The 15112-nt window shown below is 50.0% G+C and overlaps 1 protein-coding gene across 1 annotated transcript in view; it reads right to left on the reverse strand.

Annotated features, from left to right (window-relative positions):
* Positions 1 to 3384: 3384 nt before the first annotated feature.
* P2RY6 (pyrimidinergic receptor P2Y6) overlaps positions 3385 to 15112 on the reverse strand; it is a 28046-nt gene continuing 16318 nt past the window's right edge. The window contains exon 2 of the mRNA XM_038387892.2: positions 3385 to 11353. Coding sequence (XP_038243820.1) covers positions 10316 to 11308 — 993 coding nt within the window. The 5' untranslated portion in view covers positions 11309 to 11353 and the 3' untranslated portion in view covers positions 3385 to 10315. The remainder of the gene's footprint in view (positions 11354 to 15112) is intronic.

A 15112-nucleotide genomic window follows, 5' to 3' on the forward strand; every position in this document is an offset into this window, starting at 1 on the left:
AGCAAATATAGCATTCCTTCCGGGCAAATGGTTGGGTCCAGGGATCCGTGGTGGGAAGCGGAGCCTTTCACCTCCAAACTCAGGGTGCAGATTGTGCCCAAGGAGCTGGAATGGTTATTTCTATGTTCCTGGCCGTTTCCACCACCCACAGAGAGATCAACCTGGTCGCTGCCCCCAGGAGCTTACACTCTCACAACAGAACCACCCAGAGGGCAATGGCTGGGTAGGAGGCGTGTGGGAGATCCCACTGATGAAGTGACCAACCCAGAGGGGATCCATGAAAGAAGCGGGTTTGACAAAGATCAGAGAAAGGGGAGAAAAGGTACTTAGCAAACAGGGATGGGGCACAGGCCAGGAATCCATAGCTGCAGGCTCTGGAGAGAGGCCAAGGCATGCACAAGTAGTGGGGACTGAGCCTAGCTCCATCCACCTTGGCTGATCCATGTGGCAGGGCTGTGTGTGTGCGTGCATGCGCACACACGTGCAGGGGAGTGGAGCTCTCCAGTCCGTGTGAAAAACAGGGCTTCACCCTCAGGGGCTCTCGCTCCCATCGGACTCAAATCCATTTAGTCAGACCTTCAAAATCACCCGCCCTTCTCTGAAACCTGGGCTTCAGGTCAACGTTTCAGAAGCATAGCAGTGACAGTTAGGAAAGGGGGTAAAAATCACTCCCAACCATCAGAGCTGGGCCAGCACAAGTCCCAGCGTAGATGCACTTTTATCGGCAAAAAGGCCCGTTTCCGCAGAGCAGATTTTGCTCAGGGAATTGGTATAAGCTACACCTCCAGCAGCACTCTTGCTACTGTATCAGAACAGATAATGTGGACCAGGCCTTAGCTGTTATCCTGTTTGGACAAACCCAGCTCCTTCACTTGCTCTTCTAAAGCAATTAAAAATTAAACCAACTGGGCTTTCAGCGTTAAACTCAACACTCTGTCCAGCCTCTCCCTGTGCAGCCATCAACCCCAGGGCTTTTGAGGTGCAAAAGGGCATTCCTCTCCCAGACCCCATGGAAGAGATTGAGCACAGAAGGGACCCCATTATCCAGTTTCGGCTATTTTGTCAATCTTCAAATAAGTCTGTTGCTTCCTAGGAATTGCATAGTCAGCCTTTGTTCCGTCTCATGGCCATGCGGAACGTCACAGCAGCAGAGGGCATTGAATTCAGATCTTTCTACTTCAAAAGCACAGGCCTCCTACCACAGGAGCTGAAGGAGAAGCGCCATTAGCTACAGCAGTATAAGGCTTATGACATGCAGTTAAGTGGTTCTAATTCTGTCCAGCAGAGGGCCCTGGCACTCAGACACTGAAATATCTTAATGTGCACCTCTACTCTGAAGGGGTAACAATGGCATTGAGAGGCTCAATGCTTCTGGTCTGTCTCAGAGACTCCAGATCAAAAAGGCTTAGATCATAAGTACAAACAGATTGTTTTTTTCTCTAAAGGCCAATGCCACAAACTCATACTGGGATCTGAGAGTCAAGCTGAGTTCCCCCGCCTCCAACCTTCTTTTGAATGACAATTTAGAATACAGATTCTGCAGGGGACAAACTTTGGCCTCACGGACCCCTGTGCAACCTCATTGTCTTTTACGATGGGGGAAGCCTGCTCAAACTCCCTTTGACTTCAGTGACAGAACATTTGGGACCACAGGTTCTTTAAAAACTTCCATTCTGTGTGGAGATCACCTGGAGATCTTTTGTGTGTGTGCAAGAGAAGCAGGTTTGCCCTAACGTCTTTGCCCCGAATCCCTCCCTCCATCCCCACTATTATGCACCATGCTGTTAATCTCTGCTGTGTACTGTCTTCTGTGCTAGAAGTGGCTGCATTTCAGTGATGAACAAGTATCTGAAATATCTCCACTCGCTTTATCAGTCCCTTAGAGGGGCCTGGAAGCCTCTTCGATGTTATCAAAAATGAAAACAACGCTTTCAACTGTTCTTCAGCTAGATTGCTGAGTCTCGGCACCATTTCTGCTGTCGATGGCCCCTTTCCTTGGAGAACATCAGAGAGCACCAATAGAACCATACTGACACTGATGTACAGGAACCTCCATTTTATTTCCATTAGTAATTCTGAAAGGACAATACAATAATTTATCTTCATCTCAATGCTACAAAATTATGTCTGAGAGGAAGGTGGTTAAACAGGGCCCTGCCAGCAGCATGGTGCTAGCAACGCCACCAAGCACAACCCAGAGTCACCGGACGGTCGATATATGCAAGGCACGTGCACTGGACAGCTCACCATCAACACAAGGGGTGAACTGATCAAAGACGCATGATCAAATCGACACCCCACTAGCTGCAAGTGCTTCCCAAGGTGGGGCAGTGAGAGCATAGAACGTCGCGAGCGACCCGCGTCTGTCCGTCACAGGCTGTGATGCCCTTGTCAAAAGCAGCAGTACTATCAGGCATGGCGAGGAAAAGAGGGCAGCACCTACAGTTTCTAGGGGTATAGGACCATCACCTTGCAGAAGCAGAGATGAGCCCAAATGGACATAAAGAACAGGCGTACTTGTGGCACCTTAGAGACTAACACATTTATTTGAGCATAAGCTTTCGTGGGCTACAGCCCACTTCATCGGATGCACAGAATGGAACATATAGTAAGAAGATATATAGATACATACAGAGAAGGTGGAAGTTGCCATACAAACTGTAAGAGGCTATTAATAGCTCATCTTAATTAATTAGCCTCTTACAGTTTGTATGGCAGCTTCCACCTTCTCTGTATGTATCTATATATCTTCTTACTATATGTTCCATTCTATTCATCCGATGAAGTGGGCTGTAGCCCACGAAAGCTTATGCTCTAATAAATTTGTTAGGCCTGGTCTACACTGGGGGTGGCAGGGGGGAATTGATCTAAGATACGCAACTTCAGTTACGAGAATAGTGTAGCTGAAGTCGACCGTCTACACTAGCCGCGATAAATCGATCCCCGATAGATCGATCACTACCCGCCGATTCGGCGGGTAGTGTAGACGTGGCCTCAGTCTCTGCCACAAGTCCTCCTGTTCTTTTTGTGGATACAGACTAACATGGCTGCTACTCTGAAACCCAAATGGACAGGGTTTGAAGTGTGCGGCTTGGGCCCATCTCCATCAGGGACAGACCCATCTAAGCTGGTACACTGTCTCCGACCAGATGCTTCAGAGGAAGGTTACAATCCCCATAATGCATCTCATTGTTCCATATGGGCCTGATCCAAAGCCTATTAAATTCAGTGTAAAGATTCCCATTTATTTCAAAGGGTTTTGGATCAGGCGCTGGATTTCGTCTTACAATCCAGATCAGAACTTCATGGCACAGGCCTTAACTCTAGTCTGGGTCTATCTGAAGCTCTCCAGATCTTTCCGGCTCATCATCAGGCAGGATGAGATATTACTAGCAGAAAGTAAAATCCTGCCACTGGTTTTTATTTAAAAAAAAAAAAGAAGAAAGCGCCTAGCAGCTGGGAAAAAACAACAGAGAGAAAACTATCCCAGAGGACGGGACTATGGAAGCAGGGTCTGCAGTCGGATTCAGGATTTGTTGTTCTTTTCTGTCTGGGGAGCAGAACAATGCAAAGCAGAGCATGGAAAATAAATGCACCCTTACACAACTAGGGAGGGAAAACCCTTCATGGATCTGTTTAAAATTTAAAAGGCCAGTTCATTCTTCCTCCTTCCCATGCAGTTGGTCACCCACATTTCTCCCTCCTCTTCCCCACTCCACTCCTCACAGCGACAAGCAAGTTTTTTCCTCTCTGTGCACCCTGGTCATTGTTTGGTGCCCCGTCCTGGGAGGACAGTGGAACATAGAGTTTGTACAGCTTCAGTCATGGCATGTTATATTGCTCAGATCTGGATACCTTGTGTTTGATTTTCCCCTTCTTAAAGGAGGGGGTTTGGTTATGGTTAAATAATGAAAGCAGGCAGGTGTGGGAACTGGATTTCCTGTCCTTGGCTCGGGGGCCGGGGGAGTGGGTGTTATGTTGCAGGGTGCTGTTGCATGCCAGACTGGCACAATACGATATATTTACATAGCATAACTCATCGTGAGGTTTACTTAAGCCCATTAGGGACTGTGGCCACTCGTAACATTACAGTGGATAGACCCTTTTTACAACAGACAAGCTGAGCCTAAGTTACATGAGACCTAATCCAGATCTGCTGTACAACACATTTATACTGGTGCAACTCTATGGGTTTCAGTGGCTTTGTATCCACTTCAGTGAATTTGTCCCAGAACGTCTGGGTTCAGAAAAGACCAGTCAGTATTTTCTGCATTGCCTACGAAGCAGTTAAAGGGACTGGGGCAAGTCAGGGATCCAAAACACTAGCGTGAGTCCTCAGCCCAGACTTAGTTTCTAGTAACAAATGCAGCCAGCTGGTCATTTCATCCCTAGAGTTAATTTAGGGCAGTGGGTTTCAACCTGCGGTCCACAGGCCCCTGAGGGTCCGCAGACTATGTCAGAGTTCTCCAAAGGAATCCGCACCTCCATTTGAAATTTTTTAGGGGTCTGCAAATGAAAAAAGGTTGAAACCCCCTGATTTAGTGGAATAAAAGTCAGCCAGCCCACATATTCAATTGAAACCCTGTCCCAGGGCAGTGCTATGAGCCCATTTACTGCTATTAAGGTCTCCCTGGGACCATAGAGTTCAGAGGACATTTATAAATAAAACAAGAAATGGACAAAGGGAAATCCTGTCTGTAAATTCTAAACTGACACTCAGCTACATGTCTATGATCTTTCTTTACAGGCATCTCTTCTGGGCCTCCTCAAAGCCCAAATCCAGGCCTAGAGTAGTCAGGGACAACTAATTAGCTAGAGAAAAAGATTGCAGGGCTCTCAAGTGAGCTGTAGCTCACGAAAGCTTATGCTCTAATAAATTTGTTAGTCTCTAAGGTGCCACAAGTACTCCTTTTCTTTTTGCGAATCTGTCTGGTGTCCCTCTGAAGTGCAGAATCCCTGCTGAGTCAGTGATGAGACCAGCCACCAGCCTGGCTGAGAGCTCTTTGTGTTTAGACTAGCGCCAGGTCCAATCAGCACTGGGATTCGCAGTCTGTTACCCTCCAATTTTTAAGCCCTCAGCCATTTTCAGCTTTTTGATCCACACAAATGTGACAGCACGGGCCTTCAGCTAGTTATCGTTCTTGGTCTGACAGCAGTACTTAGGGGCCTTAGTCAAGATCAGGGCCCCATCGTGCGAGGCACTGCATAAAGGCAATAGTGAGATATGCTCCCTGCCCCAAGGCACTTACGGTCTAAACAGAGAAGAAGGCCAAAGGGTGGAAGAGGAAACAGAAGCGCAAAGAGATGAAGTGACTTGTTCAAGGTCACGCAGCAGGTCTGTGGCAGAGCCAGGACTGGAGGCTAGCTCTCCTGAGTCCTAGTGCACATTCCCACCTACTAGAGCAGTGATACTCAGACTAAGGCTGGGGAGCCGCAACTGGCTTTTTACTACATTTCCCGTGGCTCTTTGTAGCACATGATATTAAAACCCTGGGTGATTTAATTATTAACCAATCAGGAGGCTTTTACTATGTTATTAACCAATTGTAGACTACTTGGTCAGCCATTTTGCTGTGAGAATAATTATATAGATATAAAAATAGTAAATGAAACAATGAATTCACACTCCCGGGGCTCTTTTGGGTACTGTTGATGGCTAATTTGGCTCCTGAACCACTGAAGTCTGAGTATTACTGAACCTAGAGACACTAAAGCACCTGGGAGTTTTGCCTGCTGATGGTGGAAGTGGTCCTATCTACCCCAAGCCTGGATATGGCCCAGATAGAGGGTGCTGCTCTCAAGCAAATGTCGGTCAAACCCAGTGATCTCCACCAAGGAGAAGGAGGCCTGATAACCAGTCATTCAACTCCAGAGACAGGGCCACTTTGGGGAAATGCCAGGCTGGGGGAGGTTCCTTCAGGCCAAATAGCTGCATTAGAACTCTCCCTAGGAGCTTTTCAAACACTGGAATCAACCAGAAGAAATGCCCCAATCCTAAGCCCATTGAGTCAATGGGAGTTTTTCCTACTGATGTCATTGGGCTTTGGGTCAGCCCTAAAGGCATAGGCACCGATTATAGTGCTCTGGGGCTCAAGTGCTGCCGCCGATCAGCTGTTCTGAGGTTGGGGGAGGCACTAGTGGGAGGGCAGAGAGCAGTGAACAGGTGAGGGCCTCAGAGGAGGGGTTGGAGCGGGGGCTGGAAGAGGCAAAGCGAGGGTGGGATCTCGAGGGGAGGAGCAGACTGGGGGTGGAGCACCTCGGGGAAAATTACAAGTCAGTGCCTGTGCTGAAAGGTGAATTCTGAACTGTAGATTTACATCTGGGGACCAGCTGGTAACGCTACGGTTACTCCACACAAAGTCCCTCTACAGCGTCTCAAAACACATGCACCAGATGGTGGCGGTTTAGCCTTTCCGTTCCCCCTAGGCAAGGCCCAATGTGGGTTCAGTGGGAGCTTTAGGTGGGCAAGAATTGGTAGTTCAGATCTAGTGTTTGCAGCCGTAGTGTCCAGTGAATGGCTAAGTTCCAGCGATGGACACTCTGCGGGATTTGTGTGTGTGGATGTGGCCACATGTCGCCTGTTGGCTCAGTGGGTGCTTTGCCTTTGACCTTACAACGTCCATAGTACAACTTCTAGTAGCATCTGTAACCAGGCAGTGGCCTGGTTGGCTTGCCTCCACCGCTAACACTTGGTTAGCAACCATGGCAGCACTTCCACCCCTACCTGAACCCTAGTCCAGCCCATGGATGCTTTCCTAGAACTGCTTTGGCACAATGTTTCTTTGCAATGTCCATGGTACCCCCACACCAGGCCTGCATCACTAGCTTGGCCCGGCCTGCTCCCTCCCAGCTGTGTGTGTGGTAGGACATCCCAGAAGGCATTGCTGCACATGCTGCGGGTGCCAGTCTGGGCATGCTATCGCCTACTGAGGCACTATGGGATAGTTTTCCCAGAATGCACTGGTACAGGGCGGTAAGGGTGGATTCACATTATACTATTCATTTGGATTTCAGAAGTCCCCCAAAGTCTCATTCGGGGCCTCACTGTGAGAGGTGCTGTACAAACACAGAAGGCGACACAGCCTTTGCCACAAAGGACTACAGTGAAGAGCATTATGCAAATGCGTTATGTGCAGAGCTTCATGGGAAAGAAGCTCCTGTCGGGGAAGTGGGATTATTCTTCAGTGCAAATGACTAGAATGCTGCTCATGGCAATGGTTGTGGAAGCGCCATCTCTGGAGGGTTTTAAGGGCAGGTTAGACAAACACCTGTCAGGAATGGTCGAGTTATTACTTAGTCCCTCCTTGAGTGCAGGGGACTGGACTTGATGACCTCTCAAGGTCCCTTCTGGTCCTACACTTCTGGGATTCTATGGTTGGAGAGAGAGATGGAGCTGCCAGGGGGATGAGATTGGGAGAGGTATGAGGCCTGGAAGGGACTGGCCACGGGCGGCACGTGAACTCCCGTTTGGGGAGGCTAGCCCCTGCCCTGCCTCTTCTGCCCGAGGCCCTGCCCCGTCCGCCCCTTTTGCCTGAGGCCCCTTCTGCCACCCTGCTCTCACTGGCCGGCCTGCTCGCACAGCCCTGAGCCCCGGCCAGCCCCCGGACCAGCCCCGAGCCCCAGACAGCCCGCTGGTGCCTGGAGCAGTCCGGAGGAGTCCTTAGCCCAGGCTCCCCAGAGGAGCTCTGAGCCCTGCCATGGCCCAGCCCCAGGGCTGCGGCAGACAGCATTAGCAGAAGTTTGGGTCCACCAGCCTCCATTACCCCTGCCCATGGGAGTAGTGAGTTAGAGAAGAGGAGGGGTAGATGGGGTAGAGAGGAAGATGAGCACATCTGGTGCACTGAGACAGGGAAAAGCAAATGGTATCAGTAGAAGTCAGGTTAAATGAAGCAGAGTGTGGCTGTGTTGGGAACATAGCTGCTGTGTGGACACAAGTCCACCAGGTGTGGTGTAAATGTCATCCACTGGTGCGGGTATGTGTGTGTATCTGGTCCGCTGCTGTGCTGACCCGCAGCGGTAGAAGCTGTTACAGCTACCCACAAGAGGGACTAGGTTCCTTAGCTCACAGTGTAAGTGCTTGTGCTTTTAGCTCTGGAGATCCCTGGATCAATCCCTGGTATATAGACCAATGTGGCAGACGTCCCGTAAACAGCTCGGAGGACAAATGTCACGAGTGGCTATGACATGACCGTGCTGGTTGATAGATGACACATTACTACTCAGAGTAGTGCCTAGGAGATGTCTGGCTACTTGTCTCAATGCTAATTTCAAATGCACCCAGCACGGGAAGATACAGCACCTACACTTCCCCACTGCATCAAATTCACCCCCACTGTCAGCAGATGCAACTCCACAAAGTTCAAAGTGATTTTATCCACGGTGTGCTAGATTACCCCAGGGCTAGCTTTGGCCCAGTCTGTTGACTCCACCTTTGTTCAGTTAAATTCTTCAACTCTTATTTCATACCCTGCCCATACTCACTGGTTAGTTTCTGCTGCTAATCAAGAACCATCTCAGGCATAAGCATCGACAGTCATTCCAATCATTTCTTCCACTCCCACCCCCAAATTAAATGTTATTCAGTGATGTGTCACAACAGAGTTGATTTGCTTAAAAAGCCCAGTGCATCCTTTCATGAGATGTGGCCGCGCATATGCTAACTTCAGTGGGGACTGAACCAGTGATATTCAAAAACACAGGTCTCTACTGCATGAGCTAAATTAAATAGCAGTCTTATATCTAGGATCTGCCACTAGAGGGAGATATGCACATACACTCTAAACCAGTGTATCATAAAAACACTGCAGCTATATTAGAAATTCTTTAAAAATATTCTGGTTTCTAGTTCCTTTTTTAAAAAAAACCCACAAGATTAAATTTCCCATGAACTAGATATTAGCTCAAAATGCTGGAGATGATGTGAGAATTCTTTTATAATGAGGGTGCCCAAAAATAAAATAAAACAAAATAAAAACACACCAGAGCCCTATTAAATCCAGTCAGGCAACTTATGAATCTTTAAACAGTTGAAACCAGGAAGATTGCATTGTAAGATGCTCAGATATTATAGGGATGAGAGTTGTAAGACAACCTAGATAGAATTGAATCAAACTGTTATAGTCAGGTTAGCTTAATGATTGTGTCCTCATTGTTAACAGCCAATAATACTGTAGATGTACTTGCTAAATTTCCCTTTTCCTGTCCTCCCATATGGATCAATCCTTTTGTAGACTCATGTGGTCCCAAGAGACCTACTGTCATCTCTAAATTCCCAATGTAGGTTTTCCTTGCATTAGTAAATCAGCTTTCTGCTTGGGAAACTAAGCTGAGTTACTGTGGCAAAGCAGTGAAAAAACACTAGCTGGTGGATAAGATGACCAGATCCCAGTAATTTGTGCACTGGCAAGTAGCAGTTGATTCCCCTATTCCCGAACGGCTGGTTCTCAGAGGTGATCTCCTCTCTAGGGGACTGACACAGAGAGAGATTTTTGTCCACCAAATCTAGGTAGTTGTAAACCAGAGGAAGCACTGAACTACTTGCTAATAACTGATTTCCCAAATCTACTGGAAACATCATTCTGAATGAAACACATTAGGATAAACCCACGTGCTGCAACTCCAATGGCATGGAGTGGGGCCCACTGTAATCAGCGTCAGTAGCACAATTCACCACAAAGCCCCACGCATGGTTGCTAGGGCTTTGCCAGCCAGAGATCTGTGGCAAGGACCGCCAGTCCCTCAGCAGTTCTGCTGAAATCCACAGAGCGAGCAGCAGATCCGCAAAAAGCTCCACTCCTCCTCATAGGTGACAGCTGCGGTGCACCACAGTAACCGTACTAATACTGCATTCAGACACCACCTAGCCCAGCCCCAAAACCTGCTCCCAATTATTTTCACTTCCTTCTTTCCAGTTGTACTGGAACCTCTCCCAGCTCAGGCCATTTGCTGGAATTTTAAGGATAAACTGTTCTTAGCATGGTCCAGCCTCAAAGCACTTTCCAGGCCCTGACCAAGGTGAGGCAGGTCAACATCATTTTACCTGTTATTTACAGAGTATTGTTCTCCATCCTGCAGATGGGTAAAGGGAGGCCTAGAGAGGCCTAGTGACCCACCCATGGCCAGAACTGGGAGTAAGAACTCAGAAGCTCCTGGCTCCCAGCTCTATGCTCAGGACCATCAGTCCTTGCCTCCTGCTCTCTCTCTCTCTCTCTCTGTTGCTGGGTAAAGCAGGGCTGGCTGCAATAAAGCCACAGCCATTCAGTCCTCTGCCTCCGTGCAGCAGAACACGCCCCCCTCATTCTCCTTTCCCCAGAGCCTACGACTGGTAGGTGCGGCATGTGTCGTGCCTCCACTTGGAGCTCACTATGTGCAGCAGGTGGCGTGTGCTCTCCCGAAACTTGCGTTGGGTGAAGTAGAAGAGGATGGGGTCCAGGACGCTGTTCATGCTGGCAAAGGGCCTAGTGCACTTGTAGGTGATGGCAAAGGTTTGCAAGGCCAGGCAGGGCACGCCTGCCAAGGAGCGGATGATCAGGTAGATGGTCTTGGTCAGGTGGAAGGGGAAGAAGCTGATGGCGAAGACAATGACTACAATGATGATCATCCGGATGGCCTTGTCCTTCTTCTTGCGCACGGCCAGGCCTATCATCTCGTCCTTCTGGCAGAGGATCTTGGTCATGCAGCAGTAGCACACCAGGATGGAGACGAAGGGGATGAGGAACCCCGTGACCGTCAGCGTCATGCCGTAGGGGAAGTAGCTGGCGGAGCGGTCCGGGGGGCTGAGGTCGTAACACACAGTCTTATTCCTCTGGATCCCCGTGGAGGCAAAGATGAAGGTGGGCAGGCACTGGGCGATGACGATGACCCACACCCCGCCGCACACCATCCAGGTAAACCTCTTGCCCCTCTTCTTGTGCCAGGACGACAGAGGGTGGCAGATGCCCAGGTAGCGCTGGACGCTGATGCAGGTGAGGAACAGGATGCTGCCATGCAGGTTGCTGTAGAACTGGAAGCGGATGAACTTGCAGGTGAAGTCCCCGAAGGGCCAGTAGTCCTTCTGCGTGTAGTTGTAGATGAGCAGCGGCAGGGAGCACACGTACAGCAGGTCGGCCATGGCCAGGTTCAGCATGTAGATGGCAGTGCGGGTCAGCACCTTCCTGGAGAGCCAGATCTGCACAATGACGATGAAGTTCAGGGGGAGCCCCACCACAAAGACCACAGAGTAGACCAGGGGCAGCAGGATCTGCTTGAACTCCTCATGAAAGGTGCAGGAGTTCGTCACCGCAGCCACGGTATGGTTCTCCATCTCCATGCTGGGCTCAGCCTAGACCCAGCAGGCTTTCCGCGGCAGAAGAGCCTGCAAGCAAATAAGAACGGGACAGTCAGGAACTTGTTCCACACCAGGAACCGTCGATTCACCGGCACGCACAATAGCCATGCTGACACCAAACTAGCCCTGGACCAAGGAGCACAGCACATCACCCCCATCCAACAAACAACCCCACTGGCCCTTCATTCAGCTCAAGGTCCAGCTCATAGATCTGAAGGCCATCAATGTGATCATCTAAGGCTGAGCTCCTGCATAGCCCAGACCAGAGGATTTCACCCAGTGACTCCTGCATTGACCTCAGAACTACACGCAGAGCCAGAGCATAGCATCTCCTCCCATCTTGATTTAGTGAGGCTGCTCTCCTGTCTGCCCCATCCCTCTACATTACCACCCAGCCCCAGACTGCACAGAATTGCCCCTCTTGCTTCAATATCCTTCACGGACCTTGTCCTCCTGTTCTGTTCCCCATTCATCTAACACCAGCCTCCGCCCCCATGATGTATTAATACCACTCTGGCGCCCAGAGACCCCACACGAGATCACAGCCCCGTTGTGCTAGGTGCTGTACACATGCACAGCAAGTCCCTGCACCGAGGCGCAGCCAATGAAAATGGACGAGAGACAAAAAGTGTGAGTAAGGAAGGGTTAGCTCCCCATGGAGCTTTGAGACAGACAGAAATTAAATTATTTGCCCAAGGCCATGCAGTGAGTCGGTGTCAGAGCCACAAATCAAACCTAGCTATCCTGGATCCCAATCCAGTGCTTTAACCACACAACAATCCTTCTCCTTTCCATTGCTGCCCTTTCGGTGCAAGTGCCTTCTCCCTTGCAGCTGCTGCCCTCTCGCCATGCCTCTGAAAACATGTCTCCATCTCTTTCCCTCCACTGTATTATCCTGCTCTCCAAGCGAATTCATTCAAGTGTATAAAGCCCTTTGGGAGAGCTAGATTTTAGACTCTTTGGGGGCAGGGACTGTGTCTACCTCTGTGTTCACACAGGGCCCGGTACAGTGGATGGCTGATCCCGACCTGGGCCTCTGGGCGCTAGTGTAATATAAACACTCACCTGGCATAAATCAGCAGCAGCATCACTCCACTTAAGTCAGCTGAGCTACAGACAAGTGAGAACATGGTCCCCAATAAGCAATGGTAAACAGCGCACATATGGAAGATGCTACCTAGTGTAAAATGGCCCAGAACTGGCCATGGCTCACTATGATTGCCTGGTGACAATGCTTATCCAGTGCATTAACAGCACTGGCACGCTACACTCATTGCACCCAAACCAGGCACCATCCAGGGAAGATCTCGGTGCCCTGTCTACACTGTGGACTCTTTTGGCCATCAAACAATCCCCCAGTCTCATCAGGAGCCAGCTCCACACAGACCAGTACCCACCAACACAAAGTGGCACCAGTCCCTGCCTTAACCTCAATGCAAAACCTGCAGACATATTTCAGCTGCTACGATGTTCAATACCCCGCCTCCAACACACCTTTCAAGCTCCATGAGTCCTAAAAATGTCCATCGCAACGTGAGACGCATCTCACCCAGTGTAGTAAACATCCCAATAACAACTGTGTGGAGGTCACCAGACAATCACTTCGCTCGCGAATGAGCTCACACAGGAAAATGATAAAAGACTAAAACACCCTCTCACCCATGGGCGAACACTTTTCACAAAGCGATCACTCCTCGTCCTCCAAGGAAACCTGCACAACGCCTTCAAAAGACAAACCTGGGAGCTTAAATTCATAGCTCTGCTAGACATCAAAAATGATGGACTTAATAGAGACACTGGATTTATGGCTCATTACAAAACTTTGTAACCCACTAACTCCTCCGTTGTCCTATGACTATAGGAGTGCTACCTACCCACTTCAACTTGAATGGTCTCTTGCAACACGTGTTAACTCCTTAGTTGCTCCACCCTACCCTTTAGCTGTGATGCTCTGAGTGCCTTTCCCAGACCTGAAGCAGAGCTCTACGTAGCTCGGAAGCGTGTCTCTCTCACCAACAAAAGTTGGTCCAATAACAGGTATCACCTCGCCCAACTTGTCTCTAGTATCCTGGGACCAACATGGCTACAACACTGCAAATAACAACGGGAGTAAATAGTCAAATGGTGATGGGTTAGTATGATGAGAACCAGAAATTATTAGATCCTGTAACAATAACAGGTCCTCCTAACATGGACAGACAGCTTCCTTCCTTCCTTCTTGGAACGGGCCATGGATACAAATGCCGCAAGAGCATATAACAGGATGACAGGCAACATAACCTTGGCAGAGAGTAACTAGATCCCCAGAGAAGGGTCTGCTCCAGTTGCCACTGACCTCCATGGGAGCCTATTGACTGCAATGGGAGTTGAATCAGGCCCTGGCTCCTTATCTATCAAGTGCCATGGGGCTGGAGCGTGTGTTAACTGCCTCCCCTCCTTGGCAGGGGGACTGTGCTCTGCGACACAGGGGTGCCCCGAGTGCTTGCCAGCAGCTGCGCTGAACATACACAGCACCAATAGTGAGGCCTGACTCGGGCCGGCCTCCCAGTGAGTGCGACAGGAGCAGGGCAGGGAGAGGGGAGGAGCTGTCTTGCCAGGCCAGGTACAGGAACCAGCCAGGGGACCAAAATGGCAGCCAAGGATCGGCCGTTAGCAGGGGGACGGAGGAGACTGGGAAGAGCTCAATCCCCTTGTCCCAGGAGGTTTGCTGGCGGCTGCTTCCCACAGGCGGGCCTTGCCCCCGGAGCGCGTCAGGCCGGGACACGCTGTTGTGCTAACGATAACTGTTTATCTAAAAGACACCGGGTCGAGGCGGAAGGTCCTCTGGGGAGTTACGACTCCAGTGTCTGAGAATCGCCGTCAGTGACGCAAGAGAGCAAACGGGGCCAGACGCCCTGCGTCAAATCCATTCCTGCTGGAGCCGCGGTGACTTGGATCCGGCAGACAGATGTTTGGTCTGCCCTGCGACTGTGCTCTGGCCAGCCCTCCTGGCACGGGGCCTGTGTGGTTAGTGGGCAGGATAACGTCACCGCCATGCTAGGCTCTGTGAACCGCATCCTGAGTGTCTGGGGAGAGCTCAACATCTTGCGGGCTGGGAGAGCTCACAGGATTGGGGCCTGCGCCAGATGGGCTCCGGAGCCACTAGGAGGTCACCAGACCGACTGCCTCGTGCCTTGGGCAAGCCTGGCTGGAATGAGGTGGTCAAAAAGCACAAACGTGAGAGCGAACCCGCTGCTGAAATCTGAGCTTCGCTGGGAGAGTTTGGGACAAAACCACAAGCGTGAGAGAGTGGGGTTTGCAGCTAACCCGAAGGAACCCTCTAGCCCAGCACTGCTGAGACCAGGGGCGGCAGCATGGGCTAGCAAGCGGGGAATCGTGAGACCTGACTTTTATTCCCAGCCCTGCCACTAATTCCCTGTGTGATTCTGGGCAAGTCACTTCACCTCTGTTTTCCCCTCCCATGGTCTGTCTGCCTTGTCTTATTTAGACTGCCTTTGGGGCAGGGGCCATCTCGCTCTGTTCTTGTGCGGCGCTTGGTGAAAGGGGGCGCTGCTCTTGGTTGGGGCCAGTGGGCGCTACGGTTGGTCTGATTCATTATCTAGGAATTAGGGATGTCGAGCAATTAAAACAATTAATTGTGATTAACTGCAGTTTTAATCACACTGTTAAGCAATAATAGAGTCCTTTTTTAAAAGATATATTGGGGGGTTTTCTATATTTGCAAATATATTGATTTCAATTACAACACAGAATACAAAGCACACAGAGCTCACTTTATAATATTCA

Source organism: Dermochelys coriacea, chromosome 1 (genome assembly GCF_009764565.3).
Source record: "Dermochelys coriacea isolate rDerCor1 chromosome 1, rDerCor1.pri.v4, whole genome shotgun sequence".
Lineage (NCBI taxonomy): Eukaryota > Metazoa > Chordata > Testudines > Dermochelyidae > Dermochelys > Dermochelys coriacea.